This window comes from Peromyscus maniculatus, chromosome 8 (genome assembly GCF_049852395.1).
Source record: "Peromyscus maniculatus bairdii isolate BWxNUB_F1_BW_parent chromosome 8, HU_Pman_BW_mat_3.1, whole genome shotgun sequence".
NCBI classification, from domain to species: domain Eukaryota; kingdom Metazoa; phylum Chordata; class Mammalia; order Rodentia; family Cricetidae; genus Peromyscus; species Peromyscus maniculatus.
This window is the reverse complement of record NC_134859.1, coordinates 46,882,870-46,908,532: the sequence shown is the minus strand read 5'-3', so window position 1 is coordinate 46,908,532 and position 25,663 is coordinate 46,882,870. Positions and strand designations below refer to the sequence as shown.

Genomic DNA, 25,663 nt, shown 5'->3' with positions numbered 1-25,663 from the left:
CTCTCCACTTCTCCCCTCCCTTCAGTAAGCCTCCCACGGGAGCCCTGTTGTATGGTGTGACTCCTTCCCACTGTTTTAAAAATACAAAACTACCACCTAACCTCAGCTTTAGAATAGACTGTGGATCTTTTTTTTTTTTTTTTTTTTTTTTTGAGACAAGGCTTTGCTGTGTTGCCCAGGCTGACTTTGACTTCTGAGTTAAAAGAATCCTTTCTCAGCATGAATAGCTGGGACTTAAGGCACACACCATAATGCCAGGTTAGGCTCTGAAATTGTTATGAGATCATCATCATGATTGTGCACTGCCCTTTTCCTCATGCATTTGTATAACTGCCAGACTGTTTTGTTGACATTTCTGCTCTCATACACAGTTCAGATTCAGAACAATATGTTTTTAGGCAGTTTATTCCCCTTGGCAATAACATTGATAACATAATTTTGAACATGTTTGAAGTAATAATAATCATGTCTTTGAACTCCTATTCAAAGATATTTAATTTTGCATTACTTTAAAGTACTTTTTGTTTTTGTGTGTATGTGTATGATGTGTATGGATGAGTGAACATGCCATAGTGCATATGTGGAGGTCAGAGGACAATTTTGGGAGTCAGTAAGTCTTGCCTTCCACTTGTGTGTTCAGATATTGAACTCAGGTCTTCAGGCTTGTGACAGCAAGCACCTTATTTGCTGAGCCGTCACACAGGCCCTGTAGTGCGTGTGTTTGTATGTGTGGGGTGTTTATGTGTGTGTGTGTTTGTGTGTTTGTGTGTGTGTGTTCCATTCTGTAGCCCAAGCTGGCCTGGAACTAAGTAGCCCAATCAGGCTTCTTACTTGGTATTGATTCTGAGACTACAGGAATAAGCTACCATGTCCATCAGTATTGCTTTTGGCATATTTGGAATGAAGCTGGTGGGTTGTCCAAGGGAGGAGGATTGACATGTGATTCACACCAACCTAGACTGGGAGACCCTGCCTCAAGAAGAGGGCGTGGGTTGGGGCGGGCGAGATGGCTCAGTGGTTAGGAGCACTAGCTATTCTTCTAGAGAACCCTAGTATAGTTCCCAGCCCCCACATGGCAGCTCACAACTGTCTGTAACTCCAGTTCTAGAGGATCCAATGCCCTTTTCTGGATTAAATGGGCACCAGACATGCATGTACTGTATGGACAGACATACATTTAGGCAAAAATACTCATACACATAAAAAATATATTTTTTATAGTTTTTAAAGAAAGTAAGTTAAACATTAACAAAACTTGTGCTTTCTAACAGTAAAGGCCGAAAATAAGCATGGTTATGTCCAATGTCAGTGTTCACACATCTGAGGGAGAAGGAAGAAGTGAAAATGCATAGAGTTCTACTCCTGCTGTAGGAAACTACCAAGCAGTGTATGGTGACTCGTGCCCACAGCCCAGCTCTAGGGAGGAAGAGGCCGACTAGGAATTCAAGAACAGTGTTGCCTTCAAGTGAGCTTGAGGCCGTCATGAGCTGTGTGAGACCCTGTGTCAGAACAAATGAAGAAACCTCCACAAGAAAGGAGAGGAAGAGTTTCCTGCATATCTGTTTGTATCTTTAAAAGACAGACTTTAATTGGATATTTTAAAAGATACATTTTAGTTGGATATTTTTATAGTTTCCTTTTTTCTTTTTTGAGACAGGGTTTCTTTTTGTAGCCCTGGCTGTCCTGGAACTCACTCTGTAGATCAGGCTGGCCTTATTAAACTCCATTTACCTTTGCCTCCCGAGTGCTGGGATTTAAAGGCATGCGCCCCCCACAGCTTGATTTCCTGTTCTTTTTTAAACTTGTAATTATTTGATGTTGAATTATTTTTTTCTGGTATAGGAAGTAAAACAGAAATACATTTGAGGGAATATATGTAACTGTGTTTTTTCTCCCTAAACAGTCAATTGTTAATCCTGAAATTCGCCAGAAAAACCAGTTCTACCATTTCTGCCAAATTTAAGCAAGCTTTTATTAAAATTTAAAATACTGACCAAGATGGAATTTGGTCAGGACCACCATCTGGAACCTTTCTAGCTGTGTGGCCCCCAGACACGTGTTGGCCGTGCTTATATGGACGAAACCCATAGGCCACCATACTTTCCCATGAGGCTTTTTGTTATTTTTCCAAGAACTACAACTCCCAGAATCTCAGGAAGTTGCCTGGTCTTTGAGCAGGTGGGGCTTACAGGTTAATTTAGGGTCTAACATAATTTATTGAATGATCTGTTTGCTTTTGGTCAATATTGGTTAGAATTGCAAGTATTATAATTTACTAAATCTATTTACTTACTAAGTATGTTTGAGACTTTTTTATTTGTCCAATTGTTTTTTCAATTTGTATATTACAATTTCCTTTGCATTACTATTGCTTTATGATTTTTAGTACTGGAAAGGTTAGTCACTACTTCCTTATTGTGTTTACTTCAGACTTTGATTATTCTGGTCCATGAATTCTTTGGATGAACTTTACTTTTTTATTTTTTTTATTATTATTTTTTGTTTTTGGAGACAGGCTTTCTCTGTGTAACAGTATTGGCTGTCCTGGAACTCACTCTGTAGACCAGGCTGGCTTCGAACTCACAGAGATCCACCTGCCTCTGCCTCCTGAGTGCTGGGATTAAAGGCGTGTGCCACCACCGCCTGGCCAAATAAGTCCTATACTTCCATATTTATTTCTTATTCCAAAGTGTATTAGGGAATTAGGGGAATTTTAATTGTCGTGAGGATAAGAATTTAAACTCATCCATTCAGATAATGATAGAAGAACACAGAAAGCACTCTGAGTGAGTGAGAGGAATTGGTAAGGCCTGACCCTGTAGGGTGATAGGAAAAGCTGTAAGAGGTGGCTGCAGCTGATTTGAATCAAGGAGTGAGTCAGTTCTATGAATGAATGAAGTGTAAAGAAGGACCAAGGCCTAAGGCTAGGTAGGACTCAGCAGCTCAGTGAGAAGTGGAGAGCAAGCTGGGGCTGTTTGGACTGAGTAGTTGCCTAATCAAGTAATACTTCACAAAGTAGTTTGGATTTTATTTGTAGTTTGTGGAAAGCATTGAGGAAACTTAGGTTAGAAGAATGATATGTTCTGACTCAGTTTTCTCTTTTGAATAATCTGAGTTTTGGTTGGAGAAAGGATTGAAGTAGGAAGTCCAGTCATAAGATTTTTTTTTTTTCTTTTTGAGCTGAGGATCGAACCCAGGGCTTTGCGCTTGCTAGGTAAGCACTCTACCATTGAGCTAAATCCCCACCCCCCTACCCCCCTTTTTTTTTAAATAGCAAGAGATAAGGATGGTGGAAATTGTGATGGAGAGGCCTGGGAGGCATTCAAGTGTATGTGGAAGGCTGAAGGTTGGCTCTCACTGCTGGAATGTTACTGAGAACTGAGTCCTGTTATTTGCTTCTGGCCGTGGGAACAGAACATCGTAGTCTGTGCCCTCACAGATGTCTGATGATTTGGTTTTGTTTTCTCCCTGTCAAACTAAGTAAATACCATTTAAAATAAAATGCCTCCCACTCTCTGCTTTATTTTGTTATGTACCTTAGTTTATATAGTCTTAGCTTTCGTAGTGACTTGTGTTTGTCTTTATTGGTGGAGTAAAAGAAATGGGAGGTCAAAGAACATGAGCTACCTTTGAAGTCTCTGACTTGGAAATTACAACTTTAGTTGTAATAGTATAATCAGAATATGGAGATGAGTTCATGTCATGTGTCCAGAGCCTTAGTACACTGTAGTATGTAATAAATATTTTTTTTTTTTTAAAAGGCAACCCTTTCTTCTCCTCAGATATTGTTTGTTAGTTTACCTCAGCACTGGAAGTTAAATCCTGTTGTTGTTTTTTAATAATATATATATCTTTATTATAAATATTTTAAAAAATTATGTGCATTGGTCTTTTGCTTGCATGTATGGCTGTATGAGGGTGTTGGATTACCCTCGAACTGGAGTTATAGACAGTTGTAATCTGCCATATGAGTGCTGGGAATTTGAACCTAGGTCCTCTGGAAGAGCAGCCAGTATTCTTAACTGTTGAGCCATCTCTCCAGCCCCTAAATCCTGATCTTAATACAGAATCCTTTTTTGTGTTTCTCGAGGATAGAATTAGCATGTAGTCATCTGTTTAGTTTTGACATTTCTTTTCTTTTTTTCTCTATTAAGATTATACTTAAATTTTTATTTATATTTCGTTGTTGTGGTTTTTGTTTTGACAAGGCCTCATTTTGCAGTCTTGGTTGGGCTGGAACTTTCTAAGGAGACCAGCCTGGCATTGAACTAACAGAGATGAGTGAGTTCTCTTGCCTGTAATGGGACTAACAGTATGTGTTACCTCAACTAGCTATTCTGTTCTTATAGTTAATTGTTTTTTTGTTTGTTTGTTAATTTAAGAGGACTAGCTCAATGTAATATATCCACACCACAAAGTGGTCAGTTTTATAGTTACTATTTAGCGCTACTGTCTTCGGAATCTTGCTTTTCACTTTATGAATAAAGGAGCTCTGTTTCTCTTTTACTTATGAGTTCTTTTTTGAATGCTTACTGCAAGTCCACCGATTAATATCCTTATTAAAGTTTTTCTTTTAGTATTATACTTTGTAGAGGCTAGGGTAATTTAACTTGATTTTCTTTTTAGCTTCCATTCATCGATATGCCGTTTATCTTATCTATCTATCTATCTGTCTATCTAATTTTGTGTGCATGTGTGTGTACCTGCCCACAGAGGTCAGAAAAGGCATTAAATCCCCTGGGAACTGGAGTTACAAGTGTTTTTGATCCTCCATTTGGGTGTTGGAGCAGAACCCTGGTCCTCTGTAAGAGCAGTAAATGCTCTAATTGCTGAGCCATCTCTCTATCCCTAAGTGTTTTGTTTTTGAAAGAAATATTTACTTACTTATATGTTTGTGTATGTTATGCATGGATTTGTGCATGCCTCAGCACAGATTGTCGAGTTCAGAGGACAGCTTTTGGGAGACTGTTTTCTCCTTCCATCATGCTTGTCCCTGGATATAACTTAAGACACCAGACTTAGTAGCATGTACTGCCAAACCATCTAGCCAGCCCCATTTATCTGTCTCCTAAGTAAGACATTATACCGTCATAAAAGGGTATGTCATGTGTGACTTTTCTTTTTTAACAATATTATATTAAGGGAAAATTTATTGTAGTATTTTACGAATTACAGAATTTGCTTAGATGATTTCTAGTTTCTATTCTCTTCTGGAATCCAGACTTCCAGATGTGGGCTTTTTTTAAACCAGTCCCAGTCTGGAGAGTTTTAGTTAGTTTGAAACTGGTGTTTAGCCTGCCTAAACATTCTTTTGAGGTTAGACTAGAGTCTTGGGCCATTCTCTGAGAATCAGTAAAATTCTAATAGTTTGTATAGTTTTTTTTTTTTTTTTAACCATACCACAGAGGACATTCTTCTGTGTCTTCTACTCTATTGCACATATATATTTATGTATACATATATATACATATTATTTTATTTAAATCAGGTTTTATTATTTTATCAGTTAAAAGTTGAACTCTAGAGGCTGGCAAGATGGCTTAGCAGTTAAGAGTACTTATTTCTCTTGCAAGGACTTGGGTTTGATTCCCAGCACTCACATAGTGGATCATAACCTTCTGTAGCTCAGTTTCCAGGGGATCCGATGCCTTTTTCTGACCTCCACAGGTACCAGACATTCATGTGCTGTGCATACATACATGTAGATAAAACACTCATACACATAAAATAGAATAATCTAAAAAGTTAAAGATAGAGCTACATACTTTGTAGGATCTTTTTTCCACATTGGTGAAATATGATTTTCATTTCCACTGTGACCCTTGGTAGAGTCACTCTTATCTGAAGAGTCATCTGCAGACTTGCCACAGAGAAGTATATTTTTAGATATTTTCCAAGATAGTGTAGGCCACCTTGGAAACCTGTCCAAGTACATTTTGGTTATGCAAAGGCTATAGGCTAAAAGCCAGGAGTTCCTGGTAAGAGGAGTATTAATCTTTTCTTTTTGGCAGATTGTATTTGAAATTTTGTTGTTTCATGGTGTGAGTGTTATATGAGAAGATTCAAACAGATATCTAAGCAGACCAATTTCATTTTGCCATTTTTTGTTTGTTTTTGTTTGCCTTTTTATTGTGACGCAGGGTCTCACTATGTAGCCCTGGCTGTCCTGGAATTCACTATGTAGAACAGGCTGGCCTCAAATTCATAGAGAACTGCCTGACTCTATCTCCTGAGTGCTTGAATTAAAGGCATGCAATACCATGCCTGGCTCATTTTGCCATTTTTGTTTGTTTGTTTTATTATCTGTTTGTAGGACATTAGAGTCTGGTTTTATTGCTCTGTAGCATTCAGACAAGATGTGCTCTTCTCATAACAGTGACATCTAGTTTTAACTTTCCCTTTTAATTTTGGAGACAGGGTCTTATGTGGCCCAGGTTGGCCTCAGAGGTGCTGTGACAACAAAGGCTTACTTACCCTGAACTTGTGATCTTCCTGTCTCCACCTTCTGACTGCTGGGACTACAGGGGTGCACCCTGACACCTGGCTTGATCAGGTTTCTTAAAGACTTCAAAAACTTTTACATTTCATGAGTCAAGCATGCTGAGTTATTGGGTTTTGTCCCAAGAACTGAATTTACAGCCCATGGGATACCTCAGTAGGTCAGGGCATTTGCCATTAGGCCTGACAGCCTGAGTTCAATCCCCAGAGCACAAATGATGGAAAGAGAGAAACTACTCCCACACATTGTCCTCTGCCATGCACCCACCCACCGACATAGATACATACATTCACACACAATAAACAAATGTAAAAATAATTTTAAAAAGAACGGAATTTATAGTTTGACATTGGCATTAAAAGTGCCATATTTCCTTTTAGCTCTAGCTTTAAATGGAATTTTTCATTTCATTTGGTTTCGAATTGCAAGGCATATATTTTGTAGAGGTGTCTTAATGCTTCAGGACTGGACTGAGCAGTAGAGGGAAAGATGGAATGTTAGGGGACCTGAAAAGAGAGACTCCAGATTGGCACATTCTTACTGAATCAGAGATTTTGCTTTTTTATCTTTGACTTCTGGATGAGATGTTTGAGAGAAGTTCACTAGTTAGGAAACAGAAGGTCTGAACACTTGCTGTTTTGTGTTATGGATGAGTTTTGAGGATGGGGGGGTGGTTATAGAAACCTCCAGGCTGCAGTTAAATGAGATTGGAATAGGCTGCTGTAACCCACAAATTTGTATGCCTTTAAGGGGTAGTCCTGTTATTTAGCTACTTATTGGTTATGTTGGGATGGGTTATTTTATTTCTGAGATAATTGTCTTAGTTTGGGTTTCTATTGCTGTGAAGAGACACCATGTCCATGGCAACTCTTTTTTTTTTTTTTTTCTTTTTTTCTTTTTTTGGTTTTTTGGGACAGGATTTCTCTGTGTAGTTTTGGTGCCTGTCCTGCATCTTACTCTGTAGACCAGGCTGGCCTTGAACTCACAGAGATCCGCCTGGCTCTGCCTCCCAAGTGCTGGGATTAAAGTCATGTGCCACCGCCTGGTTCCATGGCAACTCTTATAAAGGAAAACATTTAATTGGGACTAGCTTACAGTTTCAGAGGTTTAGTCCATTATCATCTTGACAGGACACAGCAGCTTGCAGGTAGAAGGAGCTCAGTTCTACATCTTGATCCACAGGCAGTAGCAGGAGAGACTGTACTGGCCTTAGCTTGAGCATCTGAGACCTCAAAGCCTGCCCCCACAGTGACACACTTCCTCCAACAAGGCCACACCTACTCCAACAAGGCCACACCTCCTAATAGTGCCACTCCCTATGGGCCAAGCATTCAAAAACATGAGTCTATGGGTCATACCTCTTCAAACCACCACAGATGTCAAACTTGACTAAAATTATTCCTCAAAATATAGGACATTCTGAAGTATTATTGACAAAAGATTAAAACCAGTCAGTCAATTTACAGTGATATTGAATGTAGATGATAGATGGTGAACATTAGACTGTAAATTAAAACAATAAAACAAAACCCCTTATACCACATGGGTTCCTTTCACTTCTACTTTTGCTCTTAGTTGTTCTGTGTCATAGGGTCTTTGTCATATCTCAGGCCGGCCTGGAACTCATAAACCTCTTGCCTTATCCTCCCCAAAGGCTGGGATTATAGGCATGCAGCGCTACACCTGGGTTATCACATGGTTTTTTTTTTTTTTTTTTTTTTGTGATACATATTTTTTATTTTACAATACCATTCAGTTCTACATATCAGCCATGGGTTCCCCTATTCTCCCCCCTCCCACGCCCTCCCCTTACCCCCAGCCCACCCTCCATTCCCACCGCCTCCAGGACAAGTCCTCCCCCGAGGACTGTGATCAACTTGTATCACATGGTTTTGTAGTGTCTCCCCCTCTCTCTCTCTCTCTCTCTCTCTCTCTCTCTCTCTCTTTCTTTCCTTCCTTCCTTCCTTAGAAATATATATATATTTCTTTCTTTCCTTAGAAGTGTTTTTTTTTTTTTATAGATCTGGCTATCTTGGAACTCACTCTGTAGACCAGGCTGGCCTTGAATTCACAGAGATCCACCTGCCTCTGTCTCCCAAGTGCTAGGATTAAAGACTTGTACCACCATGCCCAGTGATATATATATTTCTATAAATAACAAAAAGGCAAAAGGCAAAATGTTAGCCATGTTCATTCCAATTATTTTTCTAACAGTGGCCTAACAGGTCAGAAATTCATGTGAAGCTGAGTGGTACTTGGTATTAGCCAAGTGGCCAAGACATGAGTAAATTCTCGCTTGCTACCTAAGCTACAAAGCACGGTAGAGAGCATCAGTGTCTCCTGTTGCCACTGATGATTGATACTGGAAGAGTTGCTAAATTCCATTATTTGGATCTATACAATCTGTTAGTCGGGTTGATCTCCAAACCTCCCTCCCTCACATTTGCTGACTTGCATGCCTTGGGTCTTGGAGGAAACAGGCAGGGGAAACAGCTAGCCATGCTCTAAGATGATTTTTAAAGTTTTTTCTCAAAGTTGTTTTCAAGTTAGATTGAAAACACTTCTGAAAACTTTATTTCTAAGCCTAATTTGGGTAAAGAATGAAAAACAAAACAAACAAACAAACAAACAAACAAAAAAAAAACGGTGAAATTGGCTCAAGTTTGCTCACTGATCATCAGTCAGTCCCCAAGCCTGTATCCTTGCCTAGCAGGTACAGAGGCCTGGATTTAATGCCCAGCATGGAGGAGAACACCACCAACAAAGCTAGTGTAGAAAACAACTGGTGGACTGGGCAAGTACCATTGTTTGGTAGAGTGCCTGCCTAGCACTGGGAAGATAGACCAAGCAAGGTCAAGGTCATCTTCAGGTGCATAGTCAGTTCAGGGATGTCCTGGCTTATGAGACCCATCTTATCTTAAAAACAAAAGCCAATGTGGCTGGGGGTCACAAAATATTAAATGGAGGGGGTAATAGATATATATGTGTTACATATACATAATATATGCATACATTTGTGTATATATTTTTAATCTTAACATATAATTATTGCCCCCAAATTAGTGTGTGTGTGTATACACACACATGGTATGAAATCTTTTTCATGGAAATTTTTACATATTTTTATGTTATTCAAATGGAATTTCTATATACATTCTACATGTATCTTTTTTCACAATATATATAAAATAGTTCTCAGTCATGTTTGTAAAGTATTCCTATCTTAATTATACTCATCCTTACTTTATTTGCTCTCTTGGAGCAAAACCTGTAATTATGCTCTAGGATAGGAGTATCTACTAGTAGAAAGGCATCTCGTCTCCCCTTTTGAATTCAATATTTATGTTTTCTTCTGGAGGGTTTTTCTTTGAGACAGAGGCTTGTTAATTATTGCTCAGGCTGGCCTTGAATTTGTTTTGTATCCTAGATAGGCTTCCAGAGTGTTTAGGATTATAAACCTGTGCTATATATAAGGCCTGGCTTCACCCAGAGGTTGGTTTGTTTGTTCGTTTTTGTTGTTATTTGGAGACAGGGTCTCTGTGTGGTCCTGGCCGGCCTGAAACTCACTCTGTAGACCAGGCTGGCCTTGAACTCAGAGATTGACCTGCCTCTGCCTCTCGAGTGCTAGGACTAAAGGCGTGCGCCAGTACTGCCCAACTCTGCTCAGAGTTTTTATTGGACCTGAAAAGAAGAGTCCAGTACTTGAGTGAAAGAGGAAATGTGTTCTACACAAAAGGCAAAGGCTTTGAAAGAGAAGCAACTACAAAGTGCAGTGAAGGGAAACTTGTCTCTCTCGGTGTAAAAATGTCCTCATGCCGTCTGTGAGATGACTTAGCTATAAAGCACAATGCTGGCTCCATGGGCCTGGGGACTCCAGTTTGACCTCTGAAACCCATGTAAAGGTAGAAGAAGTCTGACTGCACAGAGTTATTCTCTCACCACCACCACCACCACCACCACCACCACCACCACCACCACCACCACCACCACCACCACCGTACTGTGTTATATGTGTGCACACATGTGCGTATGCACGTGCACACACATGTAATAATAAATGAAAAAAGAAAAAAGTTTTTTCAAGATAGGGTTTCTCTGTGTAACAGCCCTGGTTGTCCTGGAATTCGCTCTGTAGACCAGTCTGGCCTCGAACTCAGAACTCAGAGATCTCCCTGCCTTGCTTCCCAAGTGCTGGGATTAAAGGTTTGTGCCATTACACCTGCCTACTTGCTGCTGTAGAAGACCCAGGTTAGTTCCTGTGGTGGCTCACAGCTATCCATAACTCCAGTTCCAAGGGATTCAACACCTCACTCTGACTTCCTCCTGCATGTGCTTGACATGCATGCATGCATTCAGGCTAACCGCCCACTCACATGAGATAATAAGTTAAAACATGTGCAGAGAGCAGTATAACTAATAGTTGTCTGCATCTTGTTGGTGTTCAAGGAAGCAACATTTTATTTTACTTGCTTCTGCTTTAAAAACTTATTTTAAAAAAAAAAAACATTTGTGTTTTTTTTTTTTTTTTTTTTTTTTTTTTTTTTTTAAAGATTTATTTATTTATTATGTATACAGCATATGTAACTGCAGGCCAGAAGAGGGGCCCAGATCTTACTACAGATGGTTGTGAGCCACCATGTGGTTGCTGGGAATTGAACTCAGGACCTCTGGAAGAGCAGTCAGTGCTCTTAACCTCTGAGCCATCTCTCCAGCCCCCACATTTGTGTTTTTAACGTGTTCTGTCATGCACCTGTGAAAGTAAGACAGAGTCTCTTCCTTTACCGTGGGGTTCTGGTGATGGAACTCCAGTTGCCATGCTGGGCCACAGCTGCTGCTCTCTTTGAGCCATCTTGCCAGTTCCTCAGTTTTGAAGAAACAGTGTTATAGATGGTACTCCTTCCTTCCTGAGATGTAATTATTCTCCCCGAGGAGGTGCTTTTTAAATTGAATGAGGATTAAAAACCATAAGTATTTTGTTTGTAGTATATGACAGTACGATGAAATGTCAACAGAGTTGTATCTGTTCTGAAATATGTATCTATAGCTTACTGTACCTCCTGTACAGTTCCTTATTATATGAACATAACACAGGATAGTAACTGGAATTGAGTTTCTTTAACTTTTCTTACTGTGTTGCTGTGGTAAATGCCTTTTGAATGTCAGTATGTGAATTTTTCCAGGATAGTCACTTAATTGCTAAAGAGTAACAGAGAGGACATTTTATTCACCAAGTGTTTTATTGGGATAATTACTATCAGTGAGGGAAGAAAACACAGTTATGTCTATTGTTGGGAAAAGAAAACCTGTGAGTGTTTAAGAAGATAAATGTTAGCTGGGCCTGGTGGTGCACACCTTTAATCCGAGCATTTGGGGAGGCAGAGGCAGGTGGATCTCTGTGAGTTTGAGGCTAGCCTGGTCTACACAGAGAGAGAGAGTTCTAGGACAGCCAGGGCTACACAGAGCAACCTGGGTTCAGGGATACGGGTGGGGATAAATATTAAAGAAAAAAACCTAAAACTTGAAGTCTAATCTTTTCATTATTTAGGAATGGAGAAAGTCTTTAAAAAGTTGGAGCAAGCATTCTAGAACAAATAATAAATAAAGATGGGTGTGATTAATAATCTCTCAGTCACACACACACACACACACACACACACACACACACACACACACACACACACACACAGGGTGGGGGGAGTGAGTGAGTGATGGGGGGAGAGGGAGATGAGAAAGGGCTCTTAATTTCCAGACAACCTGCCCAGCCCACTTGCTTATCCTGCTCTCTTCTAGCCTCACCTCTGCTCCACCATCCATCTCCTTCAGCCTCCTGACTTTGTCAAGTTTACTTTGGTCTTGGGCTTGAGAGATTACTTTTATGTAGACTAGGGCTGTTTTAGAAACTAGGACATGGGACATTCTACCTTAGACTGGCTAGATTGCCCATCCTGTTCACCTATTTATTATCTTATTTATAACACTTTATTATAAGTATTGTAGTATTTTCTACTCTCCAGTGATTGTTTCTTATTGTCTTGTGCCCTCTCAAGTAAGGTAGTATGCCTTGGTCATTCTGTGTCAGTGGTTTAGAACGGTATAGGTATACAGAGGTGTGTAGAAAATACAGCATTTTGGCCGAGTGGTGATGGCACATGCCTTTAATCCCAGCACTTGGAAGGTAGAGGCAGGTGGATCTCAGTGAGTTCAAGGCCAGCCTGGTCTACAAAGCGGGTTCCAGAACAACCAGGACTGTTACACTTGGAACCCCTGTCTTGAAAAACCAAAAAAAAAAAAAAGAAAGAAAGAAAGAAAAAAAAATAATACAGCATTTTATCTTTACTCTTAAAATTTTATTATGGCAACATGAAATGTTAAATAGAAATAGTATACACAGATCATGCATGAAAGTGTGAATGTATTTAATGCTGTTGAACAGTTTACTTAAAAATGGTTGAAACAGTAAATTTTCTGTTTCATATGTTTTACCATGATTAGGAAACAACAATAACCCCCCCTCATACCCTTGTCATTGTATCATCAGTTGATAGAATGACATTTGGGTTGTTGCCAAGGTTATAATAAAAATCTGCTTAGCCTGGATTAAGTGAAGGAGAACTTTATTAAATAAAGGACAAGGAAAGTCACATGCTGCTCATGGACACTGACCCTGGAAAGAAAAGGCAGAAGTCAAAGCTGTTTCTGCACTGTCTCAGGGGATGCAGTGCCTTTGTGTATCCACTGTAGTCTGTGTAGAGGAAATGATGCATTGTTTATCAAGCTTTAATAACTTCTTTTAAGTAAATATATGAGGGGTTTTGACTGGCAATTGTGGTTTTGTATGTATAGCTATAGTTATCATTTATCAGAAGGACATTTCATGTTTTAGTACTTATGAATTCTCTTTTCCCATCTTGTATAGGTTGTTTCCTAGAAACATGGTTGTTTGTTGGACTTGATCTCACAGCCCAGTGAGGACGTCTTTACTGATAATGTCAAGTTCAGGCTACCCTCCCAACCAAGGAGCTTTCAGCACAGAGCAAAGTCGTTATCCTTCACATTCTGTCCAGTATACTTTTCCCAGCACCAGACACCAGCAGGTAAGTCATATTAGCTCAAGATACATAAGTACTTTGTGGTTTCACCTTTTCTATGTAATAGATTTATTGGCTAGTAATGGAATGTACTTGTTATTTCATTCATTCATTCATTTATTTTGTTTTTTTTTTTTGAACACAGGGTTACTCCGTGTAGTTTTGGTGACTGTCCTGGAGCTCACTCTGTAGACCAGGCTGGCCTTGAATTCACAAAGATCCGCCTGGCTCTGCCTCCCGAGCGCTGGGATTAAAGGCGTGCGTCACCTCTGCCTGGCATTTATTTATTTTTATTTTTTAATTCAATTTTTTATTTTTTAGTTTTTTGAGACAGGGTTTCTCTGTGTAGCCCTGGTTGTCTAATGGCAAGAATCATGTAGGAATCATTCACAGCCAGGTATGCTGGAACATGCCTATAATTCCAGTGCTTGAGGGTCAGAGGCTGGAGGATGGGAGTTCAATACCAGCCTTGGCTATATAGCAAATTTGAAGCCTGCCACAGTTAAATGAGGCTTCATCTAAAAAATATACATACATACACACATAGGTGCATACTTTATATATATACATGTCTTCAAAAATTATATGTTTAACACACACACACACACACATACACACACACACACACACACACACACACACACACCCCTTTAGTCATCTACAAGGAGCCAAAGTTTGAGAATTATCTTTTTTTTTTTTTTTTTTTTTAAGACAGGGTTTCTCTGTGTAGCCCTGGCTGTCTTGGAACTTACTTTGTAGAACAGTCTGGCCTTGAACTCAGAGATCTTCCTGCTTCTGTCCTCACTGCTAGAATTAAAGGTGTGTGTCACCACTCCCCACTTAATTATGTGTCTTCTTATTGTGGTTTTCTGCTAGATTTTAGAGATTAAATATCCCTCTTATTTTTTTGCATTTATTTATTTTGTATGTGCACATGCTCTAGCATACGCATGCAGGTCAGAGGGCTGGAGGCGGCCATCTCTTGCTACTGTGTGGGTTCCAGGGATTGATCTCAGGCTCTCAGGCTTGACTCTTAGTACCTTCATCTGCTGAGCCATCTCACTAGCCCTGTGCTCTGATTGTGATTGTAGGAATTCACAGAAAAGAGTAAATTGTTGACAGTCTCTAAGATAACAGCTTATTTACATTCCATGCTCTGGTTTAAGCTGGCTAGATAATTTGGTCTCTCCTTAGTTTTAGAATAAATACCTCTACCTCGATGAGAGATTTGATGGTAGGAAGGTGAGGAAGTTTCTGTAACTTAACCTTTTGAAAATGAAATATGAGGTGAAGCTCCCAGCTTATTGGACAAAAGCTAGCAATGTAAGAGATTTAAAGAAAAGTACAAAAGGAATGTTGGGTGTGGTGGCATCTACCTGTGACCCTGGAACTCAGTCAATGGAAGCAGGTGTATTCCAGGTTCAAGGACAGTATGGACTACATAGTCAGACTCTATCTCAAAAACAAACAAAACAAGGAAAGGAAGAAATGTATCTTAATTAGGATTTCTTTTGCTAAGATAAAGCACCATGACCATAAGCAACGTGAGGAAGAAAGGGTTTATTTCATCTCAACAATTCTTAGGTCATACTCCTTCACTGGGAGAAGTGAGGACAGAAACCTGGAGGCAGGAACTGAAGCAGAAGCCATGGAGGAGTGCTGCTTATGCCCTTGCTCCTCATGGTTTGCTTAGTCTGCTTCTTTATACACCCAGGGCTACCTGCCCAGGGGTGACACTGCCCACAGTGCTGGGCCCTTCCACATCAGTCGTCAGTTAAGACAATGCCCATAGGCCAGTGTGGTGGGGCATTTTCTCAACTGAGGTTCCTTCTTCCCAGTGATTCTAGCTTGTGTCAAATTGACATAAAATTAGACACAAAATGAAGTGGTCATCTTGGAGAATAAGAAAGCACATTTATCAATCATATATAGTTGAGTATTACTGAGGACTCCTTTGAAATACGGTTCTGATTTGGAATGAGAATGGATATCCTTATGTCTCTGCAGAAAAACTTGCATTTTTTTGGTCGATGCTCTTGTTTGGCTGAAGTTGCTTTCTGTTCCTAGGTTGACAATTTTTATCATGATTGGGTGTCAAGTTTTATTTCTTCTTGCTCCAGTGCTATCCATGTGATTGCTGATTTTCTGGATCATTGTGTTCCTGTTTTGTTTGTTTATATTACCGTGTGTGTCTCTGTGTGCGTATGGAAAGTCAGAGGACAACTTGAAGGGGTGGTTCCCCTAATTGTTCTTTAATCAGAAACAGTATTAACCCAGCCTTGTGACTTTTCACTCTCTGCAAAGACTTAAGGGAACCAAATTCCTGTTTAAGAATCTTTTTGTATGTAATTCCTTCCTCTGTAGAGGTCTTTAGAAATTCCGACTTCTCTAAACCTCTATCACTGTGTCTTCAATAACCATGATTGTGGAGCCCTGTTTGAATACCCAGCTGTAGACTTTAAAATTGATTCTAGGCAGAAAGGTTACAAACAATTTTTTCTCAGAGGTCACATCTTATATAGCCTGTTGCTCTCTATCTGAAAATAGTTTCTATGAGTTTTCAATTTGTCTGTCTGTCTGTCTGTCTATTTATTTGAGACAGGATCTAACTGTGTAGCCTTAAATTCCTTATGTAGCCCAGGTTGAGTGCTGGGATTCTAGATCTATGTTCTTGTATCCATCTGGATTCTACCATTTGATTTTTCTGAAGTTACCCCTCCCCCCCCCCCGCCCCCCCCCCCCAATCCTCATGAGACAGTCTAGATCGTGTTACATGATCGGAACTGGAGGCTGCTCTGCACTGTCCCATCATCTTTTTTCCTCCCACTCATTTTTGAATAATTCAAAACCCCCAAATCTTTAAGAGAGCGTCAGTGGCTGATACGTTTTCAGAGTTCTGGAATTGGGGAAACTTGATTGTTCTTGAGTAAATGATGCTCTCGCTACTGAACTTACAAAGTCAGAGCTCTTCTTGGAACCTGCTCTGTGCTGTTGCCTGTCTGCTTCTGTTCATTTCTGCTGATAAGCCAGCTCTTCTTATGATCCTTGTTTTAGGAAGCCTGTGGTTTGTGTTTTGGAACATGTAGTAAATCATTATCCTTGGTTTCCTACATTAAAAAATTAAATTTGAATTATTTATTTTTATGTGTATGTATGTGTGCCACACTACATATGTGGAGGTCAGACAGTCTGCTGGAGTTGATCCTTTCCTTCTCCATATGGGTTCCAGGGATTGGACACAGGTTTTCACGTCTGTAGGCAGGACCTCCACCTGCCTAGCCGAGCCGTCTTCCAGCCCTCTAAAGTTTTCAATGTATTGATTGTGGACTAATTTTAAACTACCCTAGCTTTTCTTCTTGGTTCTTTAAACCTAAAGGACTGTCATTTCTAACTTCAGAGAAATGATGTGCTATTTCTGTTACCTGTTGTGGTGGGTGTGTTTTTCGTACCTATGTTATGATCCTCTGAATGACTTTCTCCGGTTGTCCTCTGACCTCCATATATATGCCATGGCATGTGTACAACCTATTCCCACTTCTACAATAAATTAAATAAATGTAAAAAAATATAAGTAAGGAATTGGAATGATGACTCAATGGTTAGAATGCTTGCTGCTCTTTCAGCGGACTGGAGTTGGGTTTTCAGCTCCCACGTCTATAATTCCAGCTCCAGAGGTTCCAACACCTTCTTCTGGGCTCTGAGGTTATCCACCTGCGTGTGTGCATACATAAAACAGGCACTCACATATACATAAAGGGGAAAAAATCTTACTAGAAATAATTAAAATATTGGTGAAAAATTAGCTCATTAAAGGATTAAACTTGTCATTGCTATTTGTTTTCATACTTAACTGGTTCCTAATTACTTGATTTAACTTCATGATGGTGTTCTTATTTGTAGTTAATAGTTAACTTATGATTATTTTACTACCAGGAGTTTGCAGTCCCTGATTATCGCTCTGCTCATATTGAAGTTAGTCAGGCATCACAGCTTTTGCAGCAGCAGCAGCAGCAGCAGCAGCAGCAGCAGCAGCAGCAGCTTCGAAGACGACCTTCCTTGCTTTCAGAATTTCACCCAGGTTCTGACAGGTAATGGGATTTCTTTTATGTTCCTACTTAGCGCTAATTGAACTACATAATTTATTATTTTTAATTTTTCACTAATAAAGCTTCAACTGGTCTTTTTTGGTTTTTTGAGACAGGGTTTCTTTGTGTAGTTTTGGTGCCTGTCCTGGATCTTGTTCTGTAGACCAGGCTGGCCTTGAACTCACAAAGATCCACTTGCCTCTGTCTCCACCTCCCAAGTGCTGGGATTAAAGGCATGCGCCACCACCACCTGGCGTTTTGAGTTCTTGTATTGGTTTTCCTTGAACTCCAGAGCCTCCTTTTCAGTCTCCCATGTGTTGTTTGATTGCAATACCTGTCTCATATCTCTGTTTTTTTTTTTTTTTTTTTTTTGGAGGGGGAGGTTGTTGTCCCATTAAAAAAATTATATGAGGCTGGGTGGTGGTGGCGTACGCCTTTAATCCCAGCACTCAGGAGGTGGAGACAGGCAGATGGATCTTTGTGAGTTCAAGGCCAGCCTGGTCTACAGAGTGAGATACAGGATAGGCACCAAAACTACACAGAGAAACTCTGTCTCGAAAATCTAAAAAATAAATAAAATAAAAAGAAAGAAAAATTATATGATTACATTTTTAATGAAAATTTACTTGCTTTACTTCATTATGTATATGGGAGTTTGCCATGTGTAATGGTTCATTTGTGTAAGTCAGAAGATAGCTTGGTGGCAGGGATCAGTTTTTTTACTTCTACCTTATGGATCTTGGGGACCAAACTAAGGTTTTCAGGCTTAGTGGCAGTCATCTTTATCTGCTGAGCCATATCTCTAGCTTCGTTTTTTGTTTGTTTTGAGACAGGGTCTCCCTTGTCGTCTTGGAACTTGCTCTGTAGACCAGGCTGGCATCAATCTCACAGAGATCTGCCTGGCCCTATCTCCTGAGTACCACTATGCCCGGCCCATTAGTGAAGTTGATTCTTTCATGATTCCTACATATATACTGTATTCTGGTTACTCCCTCCTCTTTCCTATTTCTCTCCCAGTTCTGCTAGCCCCTTCTTCCTGCAAATCACTTTCCCCATTTACTAGTTTGACTTTGTTTTGTGTTTTAGAATTTTACTAGTGCCATCTGTGTGATTAACCTCCAGAGCCTACGGGCTCACTAGTGGGTATGCAGCTAGATACTATGCCTCTCCAGAGTCTCTTGGTTGCTTTTAGAGCAGCAGTATGTTGTAGGCAAACATGAATCCTTTCCCTTCTGTACCTGACTGTTAGGAGGACCTGTTTTCTGTGGACCCAGTGCCAATGTACACTGTTGCCATGAGTTTGTGGTTGCCATGACCTTGCCATACTTGGGAGATGGTATTTTACCGCCCCTTCCCTCATCCTCTGGCTATTGCATTATTTCCATCTTCTCTTCTCCCGTGTTCTCCAAACATTAGGGGGTGATGTAAATGTGTCTTTATTCTCATGTTCTGTGCAGCCCTGGGCCTTTGTGTTTGTCTTCATTTGCTGCAAGAAGAAGACTCTGTTTAAGTATTGGTCTGTGGGTATAAGCATAGCTATTTAGGAGATATTTTCTGCTAAGTGGCCACTTTATGTTCTGCTGATGGGTCTAAGACCTCTTCAGTCATGGCTTTGAACCAGACTTATAGTGCTAGGTATGAAATTCCTCTTGTAGAGCAAGTCCCAAATTCAGTTAGGGAGCCGTTCATTGGTCATGGAGCCCAGTTCAGAGTTCAGGGTCTGGGCATGGAGGGTTGAGGGGAGCTGAGAGATTAGCGGATGAGCAGAGTGGCTGACAAATAATACATGTTTTATTATAGGCAAGAGCATGCATCCTTGGTCCCAAGGACATTTTATAGAGAACACACAAAAGTGGCTTCTTTCCACAGCTGGTTACATAATGAGTTGTATAACAGTCACCTTTATTGTTTACTGATGGTTGTTTGAATATACTGTAGTGGTGTCTGTTTGAACTAAGTCATTCCTGATGTCCACACTAGTACCATGTTACCTAAACTTCTGTCTGGCTCTTATGACCTCTGTTCCCTTAGTTGTCATCCCTGTAATATCCCACTACCATCTCGCCAGTTAACACATCTTGCCTGACAGGTTGATACGGTTTATAGATGTAGAAGCTGGATTAGATTATCAATGCCTTTACCCTACAGTTCACCTGCATTACACCATCTGGCACCATGAGATCCAGCCAGCAGAGACAAGTCTTCTAGTCCAGTTTTAACTTGATTTCTCTACACCTTGTATCCAAGGCTTAGTATATATATACAGCAGTAGGGTCATACCAGCTAGTTTTGGTGGGTAGCCAAGAGAAATGGCAAGAACTTGCATTGTTTTGTTGGCCTCCGGAGCCTCTGGCCATCTCCTACAAAGGCATCCCATATTTGGCACTGGAGTTTTTGTTTAGTGACCTGTTGCTTCTTGGACCTGCATAGTCTAGTCTTAGAGCTACTGCCTTCAGACTTTGCCTCGTTTTTTAATTAATAATCGGTTACCTTGTGTTTTTCTCATACCCTCTTTATTTTGTCTGACCTTTGCCCTCCACCCCCAGTCCCTTGCCTCCTTTATCCCCGCTCCTCTCTTTGTTGACACTCTCCACTTTCAGCATCATCTCTCTCCCATTTAAACTATATGGTGCTGTCTTGCTTACCTTCCAGTGACTTCTACACCATTGTTCCCATTCTGGTTTCTTAGGTACTCCAGATAAACACACAAAACAAAAGACCAGGCCAGGATCCATATATAAGAAAAAACATGTGATGTTTGCCTTTCTCAGCCTCAGTTACCTCGCTTGATATAATTTCCAGTTATATCCATTTTCCTGCAAGTTTTATACTTTCATTTTTTTCCATAGTTGCATAAATTTTCATTATCTACTCATCAAAAATAGACATTTGGGCTGGCTCTGTTTTCTAACTATTGTGACTAGAGCTTCAATGAACATGGATGAGGAAGTGTCTCTATTGTAGGACATAGATTCCCTAGGGCTTATGCCCAGGAGTGGTATGGCTAGATCATGTGGTAGGTCCATATTTACTTTGTTGAGGAATCTCCAGACTGATCCAAAAAGTGGCTGTACAAGTGACTCCCACCAGTGCATAGAGTATTCTTTAAAATTATATAATATTGGGTGATAAAACTATTTTTTTTTATAGGCTTGAGGTCTGAGGAGGTCAGTGGAATCTAATGTCCTCAGTAGGCTAGATCTCCCTGGTCTCTTTATCCCTAAACACTCCATTTTCACTCTTAAAGTTGTTGGTTTAAAAGTAAATTTTATTAGGGGCTTGGGATATCTCTCTTGATATCCACCACTTGCCAGACAAGCTTGAGGCCTTCAGTTCCATCTCCAGTACAGGAAAAAAAATAGTCATTGTGTATTTAAGTATGTAAAAGATGTTACAGAAGGATATATGTGGATAATACAAAGGACACTGTACTAGAACAAATTAACATACCCATTGTTCCCCTTTTGTGGTGGCAAGAAGCTAGTCTTTTACCATTTAGCGAGAATCCCAAATGCAGGGGCTGGAGAGATGGCTCAGAGGTTAAAAACACTTGTTGCTCTTGCAGAGAACCCTGTTTCATTTCCTAGCACCCACATAGTGGCTCACAACCTCGAGTAATTCCAGTTCTAGGGATGCCAATCCTGTCTTGTAACCTTCATACAGTGTTGCTCATGCAGGCAAAACACTCATACACATTAAATGAAATAAATTTTTTTTTTTTTTTTCTATTTTCAAGACAGAGTCTCACTATGAAGCTCTGACTATCTTGGAAATCACTGTGTGGATCAGGCTGGCCTTGAACTCACTGAGTTCTGCCTAACTCTGCCTCCAGTGCTGGGATTAAATGCGTGCGCCCAGCAAATAAATCCTTTTAAAAATACTCTGTATTGGAAAAAACTAATCCCAAATACAGAATATTTTATCACCTTTATTCCAGTTTTGTGCATTAGATATTTGAACTTGCTTATCCATTATATCTGCTGTTTTGTAAGTTCTGATTATGTCTTTTCTCTGTCTCTGTCTCTGTCTCTCTCTGTTTTTTTTTTGGAGACAGTGTTTCTTGGGTAGTTCTGGCTGTCTTGGAATTTGCTCTGGAAGGCAGCTGTGCTCGCCACTCTACCACCAACGCAGTGGAATTTGCTCTGTAGATCAGGCTGGCTTAAAATTCAGAGATCACCTGCCTTTGCCTCCCTAATGCTGGGATTAAAGGCATGCGCCACCACTGCCAGGCTTTTTTTCTGTCTCTGTATTTGAATGTTTTTAGATGCCATACATACGTAAGTGAAATCATGTAACATTGTCTTTCTATGTTTCAATTAATCCAATGTCCTCTAGGCACATTAATATTGTAATTAAGGCAAGATCTCATTAAAAAAAAACTGAGTTACGTTCTCTTTCTCTCTCTCTCATTTTTGTCTTGACTGTTGATGTTGCAATGAACGTGAAAGTGTAGATACCTTAATTTCCTTAGAAACTGTCATAGTCTTTTGAATCGTGACTACCAATCTTTACTTGCCATCACTGTACAAGGACTTGCTTTTTCTACATCCTTGTCTATATTTTCTTTTTGATAATAGGAGTCTTTTAAAATTTTAAATTAATTAATTGATTTAGAGACAGGGTCACTATGTTGCCTTGGTTCGTCTGGAACTAACTATATAGAGCAGGTTGGTCTTGAATTTACAGAGATCCACCTACCTCTGCCTCCTGAGGGATGTATTAAACGGGTGTGACACCACACCCTGCCATTTGTTTGATATTTTGTATATTGGTGTTTTGCCTTCATGTGTGTCTGTGCGCCACATGTGCAGTGCCCACAGAGTCCAGAAGAGGGCACTACCTCTCCTAGGGCTGTAGTTACAGACAGTTCTAACCATGTGGCTGTTAGGAATCAAACTTGGATTTTCTAGAACAGCCAGTGCTTTTAACGACAGAGCCGTCTCTCCAGCCCAATAATAGGAATCTTAATGGATTGCTAGTGGGAAGTGGTATCTCATAGTCATTTTGACTTGCATTTTCCTATTAGTTAATAATATTTGATGCCATTTCACATCTTGGCAGTCTTATTTATTTTTTATTGTTTGGAAAAACATGTAGCCACAATTTGTTCTTCTTTTGAAAATTGCAATTTGTGTGTGTGTGTGTGTGTGTGTGTGTGTGTGTCCATGTCCATGTGTCTGTCCGTCCTTGTGAAAGTAGTATAAAGGCTAGAGGTAGATGTCAGATGTCTTCTGTATTTGCTTCCACCTCCCTGTCCCCAGGCATACAGTCTGTAGGGTTTTGAATGAGGTAATAGGGACACAAGTTAACAAAGCATAGAACTTGTTTGGTGAATCCTCATCCTCATTATGTTTTCTGGACATGTACTTGGATACAATATTCTTTGGCCCAGACAGCTTTGTGGAGCCTAGTATTGGCACTCATATCTGGAGTCCCTTCTCCTTCATGGCAGATTTCTGGATTTCTTTGAGTGCCTGAGAGGCACACTTCTTGAAGTCATGTGATTCTGATTATGGGTGGTGCATTTCCCAAGCCAGCAACTTGTTGACTTCACAATGGTCCTTCTTTTTTCTACCCTTCTTTGCTGGAGCCGTTCTACCGGTACCCAGTTGATACTCCACCTGCTTTAGTTTTTGAGATGGATTCTCTTACTGAAACTGGAACTCCAGCAATCTACCCATTTCTCAGTTTTGTACATGGGCCCTGGAGATCTTAACTCAGGTCCTCAAGCTTGTGTGGCAAGTTTAATTTGCCATTTTCTTAGTCCCAGGTGATTAAATTTTCTTTTGGGTTATTTGAATTCTTTATAAATTTTGGATATCAGATAACAATTTTCTAATTTACTGTTTGTCAGCAGAAACTTTTTAAACATTTTTTTTTTTTTTTTTTTTTTTTTTTTGGTTTTTTGAGACAGGGTTTCTCTGTGTAGTTTTGGTGCCTGTCCTGGATCTCACTCTGTAGACCAGGCTGGCCTTGAACTCAGAGAGATTCGCCTGTCTCTGCCTCCCAAGTACTGAGATTAAAGCCACGACCACCCAGCAACATAATTTTTTTTAATTGATTCTTCAGGAATTTCACATCATGCACCCCCAATCCCACTCGTTCCCCAGTCTTGCCATGTCCATCCCTCACCCCCATAGCGTCTCCCTTAAAGAAAATGTAAAAAAAAAAAATCTGTTAATTCAAAACAAACAAAAAAACCACTTTGATCCTCCATCTTTTCTGCCTCTCCAACACCCCTTCATTTGTCTTAGAGACATTGGGAGCTTCGGTGTGTCATGAAGTGCACCCTTTTGCCCAGTCCAATTTACTTGCAAATGTTTATTTCAATGAGTTGTTGGTCTGGTTCAAGACCTCTGGCTCCTGGTACACCATCAACACTGGACCCTTACTGAAAATCCTCCCAGATAGCGTGGCATTGCTCTGAGTCAGGCTCTCTCATGCTTGTGGTGCTGGGTGGGGTCATCTCAGCTCTCCCATGAGGGGTGGCACCACTCTTTGTTGCAGTGGCCAGTGAGGGCTAGGGGCATGCTGGTTCAGCACAGCCCTCGGATTTCAACTGCATGGTTCCTTTGGTCCCCTGTGGTATTTTGGTGGCACAAAGATCAATACAGACCCCAGCTGCAACAGGACCATGGATCCCGACATGGTCCCTGCAGCAGCTCAGGCCCGGACGTCACCATAGCCCCAGGTGGCAGTGTAGGCTACTCAGATTGGCATGATCCTGGCAGCAGCATAGCCTTTGGACATTGACATAGCCTCAGGTGGTGGCCCAGGTCCTGGGGTATCTGTGTGGCCTTTGGTGAGGACATGGGCCATGGATGTCAACACAGACTCTGACTGGGGTAGGACCATGGAAACAGACATGACCCTCATCAGCAGCCCAGACCTGACATCACTATGGCCCCAGGTGGCAAGCTGGCCACCTATATTAGCCTGTTCCTCACCACTTTTGCTTCTTCAGTCCCGCCTCTTTCTAAAGCACATGAACTGGTCTGCTTCTCTTTCTCTCCCGTTTTTCCACCTTCTATTTGTTCATCATAATGGTGTCTGCCCTCCCAGTGGGGATATCTTCAGCCAGCCTGGGGCCGTGAGGATCAAGGTGGGCCTGTGGCTGTCTCTCACCTGCCTGGGCTGTGAGGTGGGCCTCCAGCAGAAGCTTTTGAGTTTGATATAAATCTAATTTATGTATTTTTGTATTTGTGGCCTGAGATTTTGTTATGTTAGAAAAAAATCAAGGCCAGTGCCTGCCTTAGAGTCTTCCCTCTGTGTCTTCCCTCTGTGTTCTCTGTTTGGGATTTCATAGTATCCAGCCTCATATTTAATCTTTCATTTTCTATTGATTTTTCTATATTGTATGTCTAATTTCATTCTTGTGTGTGAAGATACAGTTTTTCCAGCACGATGTACCAAAGAAACTATATTTTTTCTGTTGTGATCTCTTGCTATACTTGTAAAAAATTAGTTCACCATATATTTTTGGCCTTTCTATTCCCCTCTGATAGTCTGTTTGTAAGTTTTAGGTCAATACCATGTTACTTTTTTGTTTGTTTGTTTCTTTTTTAATTTAATATAGATGGGTATTTTGTCTGATGTGTGTCTGTGCAGCATGTGTGCAGTGCCCATGGAGGCCAGAAGAGGACCTTGAGTCTCCTGGAACTGTAGTTATTTATATGCAGTTGTAAATTGCCATATGGGTGCTGGGAATAGAACCTAGGTCCTCTGAAAGAGTAGCCAGTGCTCTTAACCACTAAGCCATCTCTTCAGCCCCTCAATTCTTTGTTTTGATTATTATTTCCTTGTAATATAATTTTAAATCAAGAAATATGCCTTTCACAATTGTTTTGGCATTTGGGGTATTTTGTGTCTGTGTGTATTTTATAGATTTTTTTGTTTGTTTGTTTGTTTGTGAACAATCCCTTGAGAATTTGCTATGGATAGCATTGAATGTATATAGTGCTTTAGGTCAGTGGTTCTCATCCTCTGGGTTA

The 25,663-nt window shown here is 40.4% G+C and overlaps 1 protein-coding gene across 48 annotated transcripts in view; it reads left to right on the top strand.

The window, feature by feature from the left end:
• Ncor1 (nuclear receptor corepressor 1) overlaps positions 1-25,663 on the top strand; it is a 153,893-nt gene that overhangs the window by 9,339 nt on the left and 118,891 nt on the right. For all 48 annotated transcript variants that reach the window (XM_076542550.1, XM_076542538.1, XM_076542548.1 and 45 more), the window contains exons 2-3: positions 13,416-13,593; positions 17,521-17,675. In XM_076542550.1, the coding sequence (XP_076398665.1) occupies positions 13,486-13,593; positions 17,521-17,675 (263 nt within the window). In that variant the 5' untranslated portion in view covers positions 13,416-13,485. The remainder of the gene's footprint in view (positions 1-13,415; positions 13,594-17,520; positions 17,676-25,663) is intronic.